Raw genomic sequence first — 13,374 nt, 5'->3', positions numbered from 1 at the left:
TCACATCCTAATGATGCATTTTATTTATTTATTTATTTATTTATTTATTTATTTATTTATGTATGTTTACAAAAAATGACAGTGACGTGGTGGTTGCTGCTTGGTAGCTTGTTTCTGATGATGACCACAGGTTTTGAATTGAAGACTAAAACAGTAATTGTATTTAAAAAAAAACAAAAGCAAATAAACAACAAACTTACGGTCTGAAAATGGTTTAAAAAGCTTTAAAAAAAGGTTTAAAAAGTGTTTCGTTCAATCAATAACAAACAACTATTATCACTAAGGCCAATAAATAACACTGTGGCAACAAATTTGATCTTTCATGCAGGTAGAAAATTTTATATCTGATTTACATTTTTAAAACTTGTTGGCTAGTACTGTTACACTGAGAGTGAACATAAATCAATTCAACTTGCATGAAAACAAGAGAGGAGTAAAGGACAATTGTCTCCCTGTATTATATGACAATTGAATGAATGATTACATGCATTAAAGGGAAGCTAGTGAAAAAGCTGGCACATACGTCAAACAAAACATTAAATCCCTGCCATGATCAGGATTGCTGCTTTCTCAGTCTATATCCTCCAGTAATTGCAGGTCATGCATAAGCAAAAAATATTCTCCAGTGCACATCAGTAAATTTCGCCATGTTCCTCTTTTGGCAGATAATGTGGCACTGTGCTAGACCCAAGTCGGAGTATCCAATCCTTTGCTGTCGCCGACCTCTGTTGGAGTCGGCACAAAAATTTGCCAGCAGCACGCCTCTGCCCTCCCACTGCACATTTTTCATCACTCCCACTTGAGATGTAGTCCTCTGAGCAATCCCTGCAGAGAGATTTCATTTGTAAAGGGTGTTTTTTCATTTACACCCATGTCCTGTGTTTCCTTTCCGTTATAATGCTGATCCTAGAAGGCAAAGATAGAAGGCAAGCTTTCTCATTTTGTGTGTGTGTGTGTGCGTGTGCGTGTGCGTGTGCGTGTGCGTGTGCGTGTGTGTGTGTGTGTGTGTGTGTGTGTGTATTAGAAGGTAATGATTTCAAAATGAATCACTATCCTGAACAGACTTCATTGTCTGACTCTGATTGTATTTGCCCTTTAAGCACTGGCGTTGGCAATATACTTTGTTCCCACCAGCTCCCCAGAATTTCTAGGTGATGCTTTATTTCTCAGTGGCTTTCATACTCTGTTGTAATTACACGCTCACTTTAATAAAATGCTCTCTCTCTTTCTCTCTTTTTAGGTCTCTGTGTGGAGCCGGGTGATCCTCCTCTGCTCCAGCAGCCTCTGCAGACCTCCAAGTCTGGGATTCAGCAGATAATTGAATGCTTCCGTTCTGGTTTGTGTTTTCTTATTGTCCTTCATGTCATTCTTATTTATGAACTCCTGTCATTGCTCCCTTCTTTCAGTTGAATATGTGTTGACAGTTTTCACAGTGGAGTGCCATAAGGAATTGTGATCTAATCCCAGTAACACATCAGCAGGATTGCCATCCTTTATACCACAAATTTTATTGATTTCTAATTTGTTTATTTAATAGATTAATTGGTTAGTCTGAAAAATATCAGCAAATTGCTACATTGAAAAGAGGCAACCCTGAACTGGATAAGGAGTTAAGAAAAAAGGATCCCTCTCTTCCATCCATCTTGCACTTCTTGATTCCTGAAGCCATGATTATGCTCTCTTGCGGACAAGGACATGAACAGCTGTAGACACTGTGGTCAGTCTGCTTGAAGTCTGCCTGAAAGGCACATATGTAGATGATGTATTGCAATGTAAAGTCTCCTTATCTGATGACAGTGAGCACCTATTAGCTGGTCTTCCTTTGCCCAGCAGTGCTTTACAGTTCCTCCTGGGTCTTCCCGAGGCTATATAACTATAAAACCTCTCCAGTGATTTCTGGGTCTACCCCCGGTTCTCTTCCCAGCTGGGAATGCTTGAAAAGCTTTCCAGAGCTCATGCCCATAGGTGAAGGTTCAGACACAGATTTTATTAAATCGAAAGCTTTTCCTTCCAACTAAGTCTCTTAAAACAAATCAACAGTACAATACAATAGTCATTAATATTCAAAATACTGTAGATTATGTTTCTGTTGAAATAATGATTATTCTGCTTGAACTCAGCCAGTTGTGTTTAGTCTGATCTTCTGCTCTGTACCTCTAAATTGTAAGCGCACTGTGGTTATGCCTTGCTGTTGTAATCCATGCCACTACACATATAGTTCTGAGCCAGTGGCAGAGGGCAAAGGATAAAATGAAGTGGCAGGTGTGTGTGTGTGTGTGTGTGTGTGTGTGTGTGTGTGGTTCTGACATCTGTGTGAGTCCTCCTAACGGTGTTTACTCTGATTTTTGCATAACATAAATGTGTCTATGTGCATATATATATGGACACATGTAAATAAAAGGAAGGTGCAGCAATGCGTCACATACCCAATAAAGCACTGAACAGATGCGCAATTGAAATGAATGCTGAATGACAGTTTTTGAAAAAGTAAAAGTGATGAAAGGAGTGTAGTCCTTAATACAAAGACTTCATTATCATTATCAGAAATCCTTTAAAAGAACAAAGTACTAATTCCAGGGATTATGATATCTATCACAGTTACCCTACAGGGTTTTCATGCATACAGGAACTTATCATTCCTCTGTGATTAATCCTAATTTTCTATGCGGTTTCTTATATCAAGATATAATACAGAGTCTTAAAAAAAGTGAAAATATAAATGAATTCAAATTTTATCTAATAAAATGTCCTTCAGCATAATGATGCTGCAGCCAACCTACGCTTAGGGCTGTTTTTGAAAATACTGTATCTGTGCTTTTGACTCCTTATATTTTTGTTGCAGGCACCAGCCAGCTAAAACACATGCTGCTAAGGGAGGTGGACACCATCTTTGAGTGTAAACTGTGCCGCAGTCTGTTCAGAGGCCTGCCCAACCTCATCACACATAAGGAGTACTACTGCCTATCACGCCTGCCTGAATCTGATGGTCAGTGACAACGTGCCTAAGCATGAAGACACACATTCGTCAACATGTCTGGAATACATCTTCATGATCCAAATTCTGCTGAGAAAGCCCCCAAAAGAGCAGAGAAGATGTCTGAAAACTCAGTAATAAAATCAATAGGTACAGCAAGAACTGGGGACAGACCTTTTGTGAAGACTGGGGGCATTCAAATTAACTTGTTAACACCCCCAGACAAACTGTAAGTCCCCGGATAAAGCAGGGATCAAACTTCACTTCAGCTTGGGCCCCATAAATCCCTGAGGTTACCCACACACAAATGCCCTTGGCAAGGGGAAAAAAAGCCTCTGATTTCTTTAACGTCGCCTTCTGCTTCTTCAAATTTGACTTTATCTCACTCCCAAGGTTCCTTTACTCTCTTTCATGCCATCTGTCTCATACTCATTATTGTCTCTGTCTTTGTACACACAAACCCACATCCCATTGCACATCTATCCATCATGCAGTTTCTCCTCTCGTACTACTAAGCAGAGTGACTTTGAACTCGCACCATTTGTTTTATCTACTCCTCATTAGCCATAGTATGAGTCCACGTCTCTTTGCTTTACAAGAGGAAGGATGTACACTAAGAAAGTCTTCAAGCAATTTTTCCATTAGCTTTCTCTGCTTTCTTTTAAGAAACAGTGCTGTCTTGGTATGAACAGTCAGTTATATTATTTACCTTGTAAAAAAAAAAGTCTTTTAATTGTATCTTATCTTCATCTGCTTTTTGATCTGTGCGGCAGTAAGTACAGCTTTGTTTTTGTTTTTCCTAATCGGGAGTCTATCAACTAAGGTTTGTTGTGTATTATATTAGAAAATGACTCATTCATACTTGTTCAATACAGGTAAGACCCATGAGGCACTACATAACAGTGCAAGACAACCCTACAGTGCAGACACTGACATCATGATTACATTGCCAGTAGCGATAACAACCACAGAGGCAGACTTTACAGTAACAGCACTGGTAGCTATAAAGTGTGTATAAATATACCAGAGGATAACATATGTGGTTATTCAAAGAGCGTAAATTTCCTTGTGCCATTTAAGGTGGCTGTGTATGTCTCAATGTAGAGCTAGTGAGGTATGTTAGTCTATAGCAGAGGTGTCAAACTCCAGTCCTCGAGGGCCAGCATCCTGCTTGTTTTTGAGACATCCCTGCATTACCTGCTGCTGATTATCTGGTTTACATGTGCTTTGCCAATAAGAAGCTACAAGGGCAGGCTAGTTGGAAAACAAGCAGGACAGCAGCCCTCGAGGCCTGGAGTTTGTCACCTGTGGTCTAAAGCATGTCCATACAGTGTAGACATGCTAGAGTGTAAAATATGACTGAGTGAGTGCAGCCTGTGTTCACTCTCTTGGTGCCCCAAGCTTTGAGGAGGCTTACTGCCTGGGAGAGGAAGCTATTTCAGTGTCTGGGAGTGTTGGTTTGGATGCTCAGATATGCCGGACAGCAGAGCAGTAAACAATTGATGGGAGGGCTCTGTAGAGCAGATACAGTGTTCATTGTATAGTTCTGTAAGTGGTAGGGCCACAGTGATCTTCTCTGCTGTCCTTATAATCCACCTGAGGGACTTTAAATCAGTTTTGTTGCAGTTCCCATACCACACAGTGATTTATAAGAATAAAATAAGGGCTTTATTATTGTTGAGGAAACCCTAATCCTGTCAAGAGTAAACATTTGCATTTACTTGAAATAAAATACTCTTTGTGGATAAGGATATGTGCTAATCTAAGGTGGCACAGAGACAGTGTTTTGTAGCCCTGCACCCTCATCCATTCACTACATAACCTGAATCACCACAACCACTCTACACTCCAACCATATTAAATGTTGTTTCACTCTCTCCTCTTTTCAGTAGCACAAAAGAAAATGAAAGAGAAAAGCTGGTCGGCCCCTGTGAGATTATTTTGTCCGTTTAGATTTGGGCACTTTTATCTGATGCTTTTGTGCAATTTGCCACAGGTCAGAGATTTTAAATGAATACAATGACTGCTTCTGTTTCTCTTTTTAATAGTATGATGTAGCAGCTCATTAGGCCAAATTGCAGTCTTTCAGGTGATGGCATTACAGCTGAATGAGGATCATTTTCCACTAATTAAAATCTTTTCATTTTGGGTTACCTTGTCTTCATGATCTTTTTTTCCGATATAGATTCAAATATCCTTTCTAAATGGGTGTTGTCAGTATAACATGGCTCTGTAGTAACCTCATGTGAACACAGCCGGTATTAGCATTTTATTTTTAGCAAGGCAAATGTTTTCATGACAAATTTCTAGCTTGCTCTTTATAAGGCAGCTGCACCAGAATAGCCTTCAAGTCATACAGACTTAAGTTCAGCTTCTAAAGATTTCACTGAGACTGAACATCTGTGTCACACTCATATACTTGTGTTTATTTGTGTTTATTTGCATACATTTGTTTTTCTTTTGTGTATTATGTGACAAACAGCTGATTGATTGTTTCTTGGGATTTTTCTTTCATAGGTTCATCAGGTGATGACAGGCAGAGTGTTGCCATGAAGGATTTACTGGATGCTATCTATCCACGAGCCGATCGGCCAGATTACGTAGTCCGACTGGAGCCCATTCAGACCACCACAAAGGCTGTGTTTCAGTACCTCACCACAGAGGAGGAGCTTGCTCGGTTTCCATCACACACACCCAGGTCAGCACTGCGCTGATGGAGTAAGATGTACCACAACTTCTAAGATCATGTCTTTTCTTCATTTCTGATATATTTGTATTTCTTGCAGTGCCAGAGAGAGTCCAGTAAATTGGGAGGGCGAATCAATGGAAAGTGTGGAGAATAACCAGGCAAACCAGACAGCTGGACCAGAAAGCCACAACAGCCCAGGACACAACCAGGGACAGAGGAGATGGGAGCCTGAAGAGGAGGCTAAAGAGGAGCAGCCACCGCCTGAGGATGAGGGGTCCAACAGTGGGGTAGGTGTTGCAGAGAACAAAGACAAATCGTTGTCTTCTTTTTGATGCTGAGTAACTCAGTCTTATTTCTCTCACTCTCATTCAGGTTGAAGATGTGACAATCTCCTGTTGTCTTTGCGGTCAAGACTTCAACTCGCGCCGCAGCATCAGACGCCACTGCCGCAAAATGCACCAGACAAAACTCGAGGAACTCAGAAAGTTTACAGAGACACGCACAGTTCCTACGAGCTTGCTGTCCATGGTGAAAGGTATGCAATCTGTATTTGTGCTGGTAAATTGACTAGTAGTTTCTGTTGTGCTTTTCCTGTCCTGACAAATTATAATATCTAACAAAACTTACTTAAAATTGTGTCCTTTCCCACAATCCTCCTTGTTCTTTAAGAAAAAAGAAAAATAAATGGATCTTTGCATTACTGTAATATTAATAACTTGCTCCCTCTATTGTGTAACAGTATTTTGCATACCCTTACAATATTTGTAAAAGTTATTGACTTGTTTTTACAAAGAACTGACACTGAAAAGCTTCTTTTGGTTCCTCTGTTATTCACAAAGGGTCACCACATCAGATGGTATGCCCTTCCTGGAACAGCCCTGAAGGCATTTGTTTCACCTCCCAGTCTCTCAAACTGGGGATCTTTTGAGTGTTAGGTGAATGTAAACCTTCAAAAAATGTTCATGTCTTTAGCCTGATGAAGTAAAAGGCATTTATTACTCATTTAAACCTACCTCGAGTGCCTGGGCTTGAATTTTTTTAGATGTCATTTTTGGTAACATTGTTCTAAACATTCCACGTGAAGTATCGAATTGTGGTCATTTGCTATTATTCATTGTTCTTTGTGTTTACCTACCATGCTATAAAAAATTAGTTTTTTTAATGTTAAATGAAATTTTTACTTTTCCGCAGGAATTATCGTTCGCAATAATAACCCTTTTCATGACACCACAGGTCGGCCGAGGACACTCAGCACACCTACTGGAAAGTCATGTCCAGTGTGCCTCAAAACCTTCGCTACCAAAGCTAATGTGCGACGCCACTTTGATGAGGTGCATCGTGGTCTGCGAAGGGACACCATCACACCCAGCATAGCCTCACGTCCCGGCCAGCCCTTCTCACTGGAAGTCACGCCTCCCAGAAAGAGCAGCAATGCCTCGCCAACACGTGGCCACAGCTCCAAGTCCACCCCTGTGAACTCTAAAACATCATCTTCAAACCAAAACCAAGCCAAACCTCAGACTCAGCTCCCGGCCTCGACACAGGCAAACTCGGCATCATGCCGCTGCACGCTCTGCAAGAGGAATTACAGCTCACAGGTAGGGTTTGTTAATAAGTTGGTATTTTGTCGTCATGTAATTTGCTCCTTCAGAAAACAAACGTGAATTAATTTTTGAATTTCAATTGTGTGTTTCAGCTCATGTTGAAGAGGCACATGCGTATAGTCCACAAGATATACAGCATGAAAAGCAGCAAGTCTTCTAGTACAGCAACGTCCACCGCTGCAGCAGCCACTTCCAACAACAGCAGCACTAACTTGTCTGTCAGCAACAATGTCAGGGTTAAGGAGGAAGCAGTGGAGCCCTCGGATGAAGAAGACGACGAGGACATTGTCAGCAGTCCAGCACCTTCTCCTAGTGACAGCACTGGCACAGCTAAAGGAGTTTCTGTGGCACACAATGCCACGAAGGTGAAGGAGGAAGAGGCCCCGTCAAGCCCAAAAATGACATCATTATCATCATCATCCTCCCGTGGGGGAAACGCGTGTAGTGGCAGCATGGCCACCAAAATGACGAAACTGTCAGTGGGCTTTGACTTTAAGCAGCTCTTCTGCAAGCTGTGCAAACGACAGTTCAGCTCACGTCAGAACTTAACAAAACACATTGAGCTGCACACAGACGGCAACGACATCTTCATTAAGTTCTACCGCTGCCCTCTCTGTCGCTACGAGTCGCGTCGCAAGCGCGACGTCTTGCGTCACGTGACCGTAGTTCACAAGAAGTCATCCACGTACCTCGCCAAGATCATGCCCAAACTGGAGAGTAGGGCAGTGAAGAGGCTAGCAGAGGTAGTCCTCAACAATTCGAACAAGAGGACAGGCAGCAGCGTCAAAGAGGAAGTGAACGGACGTCACGCTTCGTCGTCTTCCTCCCCCTCACCTCCCGTCACCCGTAAGCAAGAGTGCTCCACAACTGGCCCAACAGCCTCTTCAGCCTCCTCTTCCTCTGCCCCACCTCCAGCCCCCGTCACTCGTAAACAACAGGAGCTGTCGTCGACAGTCTTCACCCCGTCCCCTCCCGTCACCCGTAAGCAAGAGAGACAGCAGACCCATCAGCACCACCCCATCAGCCCCCCGCTGACCCGCCGCAGCGAAAAACACACACACCAACGCAACAACTCCTCCTCCTCCTCCTCCACCAACACCAACACCACCACCTCTTCCTCACCCAGCAACCAAACCCCACACACGCGGCGACATGACGCCCAGTCAGAGAGCAGCACGGGGACATCGTCCACTGAAGTCAGAGTGACAAAGAATTTCTCCCTTCACGCTTGTGACCAGTGTGGACGGGCCTTTGCTAAGAAGGTATGACTGACACGAATTCTCCCTGTGAGAATAGGCAGATACTGACAAAGACCAAATAACCTTTGTTTATACCACAGAAAGTCTTACAGAGGTTAAAAATGTCAACAGTTTTAAAGAGTGCTCTGACCGAGACAGGAAGTAGCACAAATTTGCATTTAAATGAGTCACCTTGGACTCTCTGCAGTTTTCTGGTATATAAGCAAAATGATTAATTGATTAATCAAAGTCATCCATAGATTAAGCATTCATCCGTATGCTATTTTTCCTGCAACCACAACATTAAAACACATTTGGCCAGTAGTGACTTCATAAAATGAAAATAAACCACTAGCATACATCTGCATAACATTTGAATGTATTTGTGAATGATTTTCCTCAGTTGTACCTGGAGTCACATAAGCGAAGCCATCGTAACGCAACGACAGCAGCAGCCAGCAGGAGGAAAGGAGTCAGCACCCGCTCCAAATCCCTGGTCTGGTGAAAAACAGTGTAAGAACACAGAGTTTCCCTCCAGTGCAGCGAGTCCGCTGCTTCATCGCTGCCTCGTTCTCACCCTGCCAGTTTGTCTTTTTGTTTTTTTGTCTCCCTCTCTGTTTCCTGATGTGTGTGCCAAAACTGCAAAAAGACAAGCTCCTGCAAGATGCATTTATACCTGAGCAAATCTATAAATGTGTTTGAGATGGGCCAGTTTCCTTTGTGGCAGGAAATGTGTGTTTATTTGTTAGTCTTGAAGACCACTCCCTGGGCAGAGATGAGAAATCCCAATCAGCCTCCTCCTCCTTCTCCTCCTTTAATTAACTGCTTGGCATGATTTACCAGCTGTTTCCTGCATGCTCACTCTCACTTACTTCTCTGTGTATCACTCTGCTCATTAGAAGTCTTTTTTCTTACCTCCTGCTTCTCCCTTGATTCTTCGTTTAACTCATTCTGATCATTTTTTTACCCTCACTTTTACATTGCTCTCTGTCTCCACACAGACCCCCTGGAATAAAGGGTTAGCGAGCCACTAACGATGACAAACTGGAAAAATAATAGGCAGATGGAGCAAGCACAGGAAAAAGATGATGGAAATGTGAAGGAAACAAACAAAAAAGGAACAACGGAGCCCGATGGAGGAGTGAAGTACAAACAGTTTTATGTTCCACATTTGCTTAAGAACCAAATATATTGTTGGAATCTCACATTCATGTATAATTTCATGATGAAGCCAGCCAGCATGCTGGATGGTGGCGCTGCTATCTACACAGAGACTCACTACTGGTATATATATTCTCTATTTACCTACTACAAGATGTGAATATGGATCCATATGCAGATGACTAGTTTGTACTGCTTTGCTCCTGTAAACGGCCTTTAGTAAAAGGATGAAGTTAATCTATGTGTGTGTGTGTGTGTGTGTGTGTGTGTGTGTGTGTGTGTGTGTGTGTGTGTGTGTGTGTGTGTGTGTAAGAGAGGGAGGGAAATCAGACCTGGATTGTGGTCTCTGCAAAAAAACAGACTGAGAGATAAAGCTAAATTAACCCTACACAAAATGAACCTATATCCTTACAGCAGCATTTCATTAATTTATGACTTATATGTATGTCCATATCTTAAATTGGGTGTGATGCAGACCTATTATATTCAGCTGGTTCATCTGCTTTCCCCCCTCTTACTTGATTCCTGTGTTGATTGGACCACTTTTGTGCCCTGCTGTCTTTCCAGGAAGAGAAACTGTAGCCAAAGTGTTTGATGCTCGCCTTAGAATTGAATAGTCTCTATTTTGTCACGTACATTGTCCCAGAAATTTAAACTTGTCGGATTTAGTCAGCTCTAAAGTGACGCAACAAGTTCAGATGTTATGAATTACAGGGTACAGCCAAAGAAAAGGAAATACCAGAGTGGATTTTTAAGTTTTCTTTAAAGATTTAAAAAACAAAATGTGTGCGTGCTTCTTCTAATATCACTTCAATCAGTTTCATGTGGTAATCACTGTTTTTTCTGCCTTATCTACTTGGTGTGATTGCATGTTTGTAAAGGGTGTTTCCTTTACCATGACAGTACCCTGTACCACCAGGTTATCCTTCCAGAGAACGTTTTTGTACTCTGGAAGGAATCTTTCACTTTATAGAAATGAATCAAATTCCCACTTATAAAAGTCTGAAACAACACGTGGTACAGCAGGGGAAACATTTGGACTATCAAACTGACACCCTGCATGCTAAATTACAGCGAGAAGGAACTGAACAGCACATTATGTGGAGTAATGTGTGCTTGAATGTTTGCAGGATGTGACAGGTCACCAACAGCCATACTGCCTTAAACTGTTAACTGGAAGACATTATTTTCTTACCACTGTCATCTTGCTGATTCTTCCTTTAGTTACTGTACTTTCCATCACAGGTCCTGGTAGATGTGTCTCAACCTCAGTGCCTAAAGCAGCACGCATGGCAGGTTTGAATAATAAGAAAGCCACAAATCCAGAAAGCAAAACTATTAAATTCCCCTTATTTAACAATTGGCATTAAGTATTTTGTTACATCCACTTAAACATGCAGGGGCATGAACTTTTCTTTCCCTTCTTACCTGTAAGATTGTTTTTTGTTGTTTTTTTTTTTTTTTTACCAAGTACTGTATGAATTCCATTCAAAATATGATTTCCTGTACCCAAACTTGAGAGGGATGGAAGGGTTGGGGTTTACTTGTTTGCTAACAGCTCCTGATGGTAGTCTTTGAGACACTGGCACATAAGAGTTGGAAAGAAAGGATCAAGGAAGACCAAAAGCAGATATGTCTTACTGTTCAAACAGAAAGCCATGAAATGGAACAAAACCTGAAAAAAAGGAAAGACCAAACTTTATTTTTATAACCCAAAATGCTAGAGCAGCGAGGTCTTGACAGTGTGTATATATCGATCCATCCTGCACGGATGGTATAAATAATAGTTCTAATAGTCAAAATAGTTACTCACTTGTGTTGGTTGGCCATATGCTTTTAACACGTCTGACTAGTTACAACTCTGTAATTGTTTATTGCTGAGGCAAGCTTGCATTGTTCCACCATTAGTTCTTTTCTTTTTCTTTTCTTTTTTTAAAATCTTACACTGTTTGAAGGAGGAGATTTTGTTGTTGAAATGTGTCCAGAAGAGAGCAGGAATGAAACCTCAAGAGACTTTTAGATTATTATTATTATTTTTTAATTTTGACATTTCTTTAATCATAAGTTGTAATGTTATTAAGCTCACCTTCTAGAGCATTTGACAAGCGTTAGAAAAGCCTTTCAGTGACAAGAATGTTGAAACCAACCACTTAAATAAAACTATACTGCTTTAAACCTCAGTAGGTTGTTGTGTGGCTTTGTCTTTTTCTCTCTCTTTGAAGTGTGAGTCACCTACTTCAATCAGTCTTGTTTGTTTACAACGTTTGCAGATTTCATTTGGTTTTTCAAGAATTATGTCTTTGGAGACTTGGCTTTTTTTCCCAGCTTTCCATTTTCCCCGCCCAACTTTGCTGAAATGCATCTTTTTATTTTTTAATGCCACTGAGTTGTGGTGGTGACAGTAAGAGACATTTTATTGAGTGCAGGAAATATTATTCAAAGATATGAACACATATCTATTCGTAAGTACAGTCAAAGGCTGATATCAGTAGGTCCATAGACAGTGAGCCACACCGTTACACTGGGTAATAATTTCAATCTCTGCAAACAACATTGCCAGATATGCTCACTGGCCATTTTATTAGGTACACCGTATTAAGCTGCTCATTAACACAAACATATAATTAACCAATCACATGGCAGTAGGTCAATGCTGCTGCTACTAGCAGTGTCTGCCTGTCAAGACAAATTGTTGAACATCAAACTGAGCAGCATAATGAGGAAGAAAAGCGATTTGGGAGACTTTGTTGTGTGGCTGTTGGTGCCAGATGGACTCTTCTTTCTGCTGATCCACACAACCATCTCTAGGGTCTACAGGTAAGAGGAGGATGGTTCCTGTCGTTGAAGCAAAGGTATGCAGAAGAGCATCTCTGAACACAGATGTCAGTGGTTGAAGAGCTGATGAGCTACAGCAGCAGCCACTCCTGTCAGCTAAGAACAGGAAACTGGACAATAGAAGATACTGTCATACCTGGATATTGTTGCTAACCCCTTAAAAGTCCAGCCACCCATCTTCTGGTGGTCCATTCTAGCAGGATAACCATGCCACAAAGCTCAAATCATCTCAAACTGGTTTCTTAAACGTGAAACCAATAAGTTCACTGTAGTCAAATTAATGCTACAGTCACCAGAACTCAATCCAATAGAGCAAATTTACAGCAACCGTGTGATGATATCATGTCAATATGGACCAGAATCTTGGAGGACTGTCTCCAGCATCTTGTTGAGTCTCAGGCATGCATAATTAAAGCAGTTCTAAAAACACAAGGTCCAACCATGTACTAGCAAAGTCTAATTAAAGAAGTAGGTGTATAAGTCATGTATCTGGTGGAAATACTCGACTACCTTTAAAATTGCCCGATACAAATCTGTCACTTACTCCAATTTCAGTAGACCTATCTAGAAATGAAAGCTCTTTTGTATAAGTACTTATTACAGCTGTTTGTACCATAATAACATTAAAAAAGAACAAATGTAACGTTTTTGAAGAAGATTTCGAAAATCAACTGAAAGGAATTTGGCACGTGAAGAGTTTAGTCATCACTGTCACAGGACCTACTTCAAAGTTGACGTCCTGAGCTCAGGGGACCTGAAAACAAACAAACAAGCTAACTTATGTACAGAGGTATAAAATGAAAGGAGATGGAACAAAATGAACCCATTACTAGTGTAGACATGAAGGTTACACTTTAACTTGAAAGCTCATTT

At 41.2% G+C, this 13,374-nt stretch overlaps 1 protein-coding gene across 9 annotated transcripts in view; it reads left to right on the top strand.

Moving 5' to 3' along the window:
• Positions 1-11,846, top strand: part of znf800b (zinc finger protein 800b) — a 32,046-nt gene extending 20,200 nt beyond the window's left edge. For all 9 annotated transcript variants that reach the window (XM_085251713.1, XM_085251714.1, XM_085251716.1 and 6 more), the window contains 9 exons: positions 1,241-1,336; positions 2,843-2,986; positions 5,492-5,672; positions 5,761-5,950; positions 6,036-6,198; positions 6,897-7,261; positions 7,360-8,529; positions 8,909-9,018; positions 9,507-11,846. In XM_085251713.1, the coding sequence (XP_085107839.1) occupies positions 1,241-1,336; positions 2,843-2,986; positions 5,492-5,672; positions 5,761-5,950; positions 6,036-6,198; positions 6,897-7,261; positions 7,360-8,529; positions 8,909-9,010 (2,411 nt within the window). In that variant the 3' untranslated portion in view covers positions 9,011-9,018; positions 9,507-11,846. The remainder of the gene's footprint in view (positions 1-1,240; positions 1,337-2,842; positions 2,987-5,491; positions 5,673-5,760; positions 5,951-6,035; positions 6,199-6,896; positions 7,262-7,359; positions 8,530-8,908; positions 9,019-9,506) is intronic.
• Positions 11,847-13,374: the final 1,528 nt, after the last annotated feature.

This window comes from Mchenga conophoros, linkage group LG17 (genome assembly GCF_057382185.1).
Source record: "Mchenga conophoros isolate Kocher_MC1m ecotype Shallow Benthic linkage group LG17, M_conophoros_male_GT1.1, whole genome shotgun sequence".
NCBI classification, from domain to species: Eukaryota; Metazoa; Chordata; class Actinopteri; order Cichliformes; family Cichlidae; genus Mchenga; species Mchenga conophoros.
The sequence above is the reverse complement of the archived record's forward strand: the minus strand, read 5'-3'. Positions and strand labels throughout refer to the sequence as shown.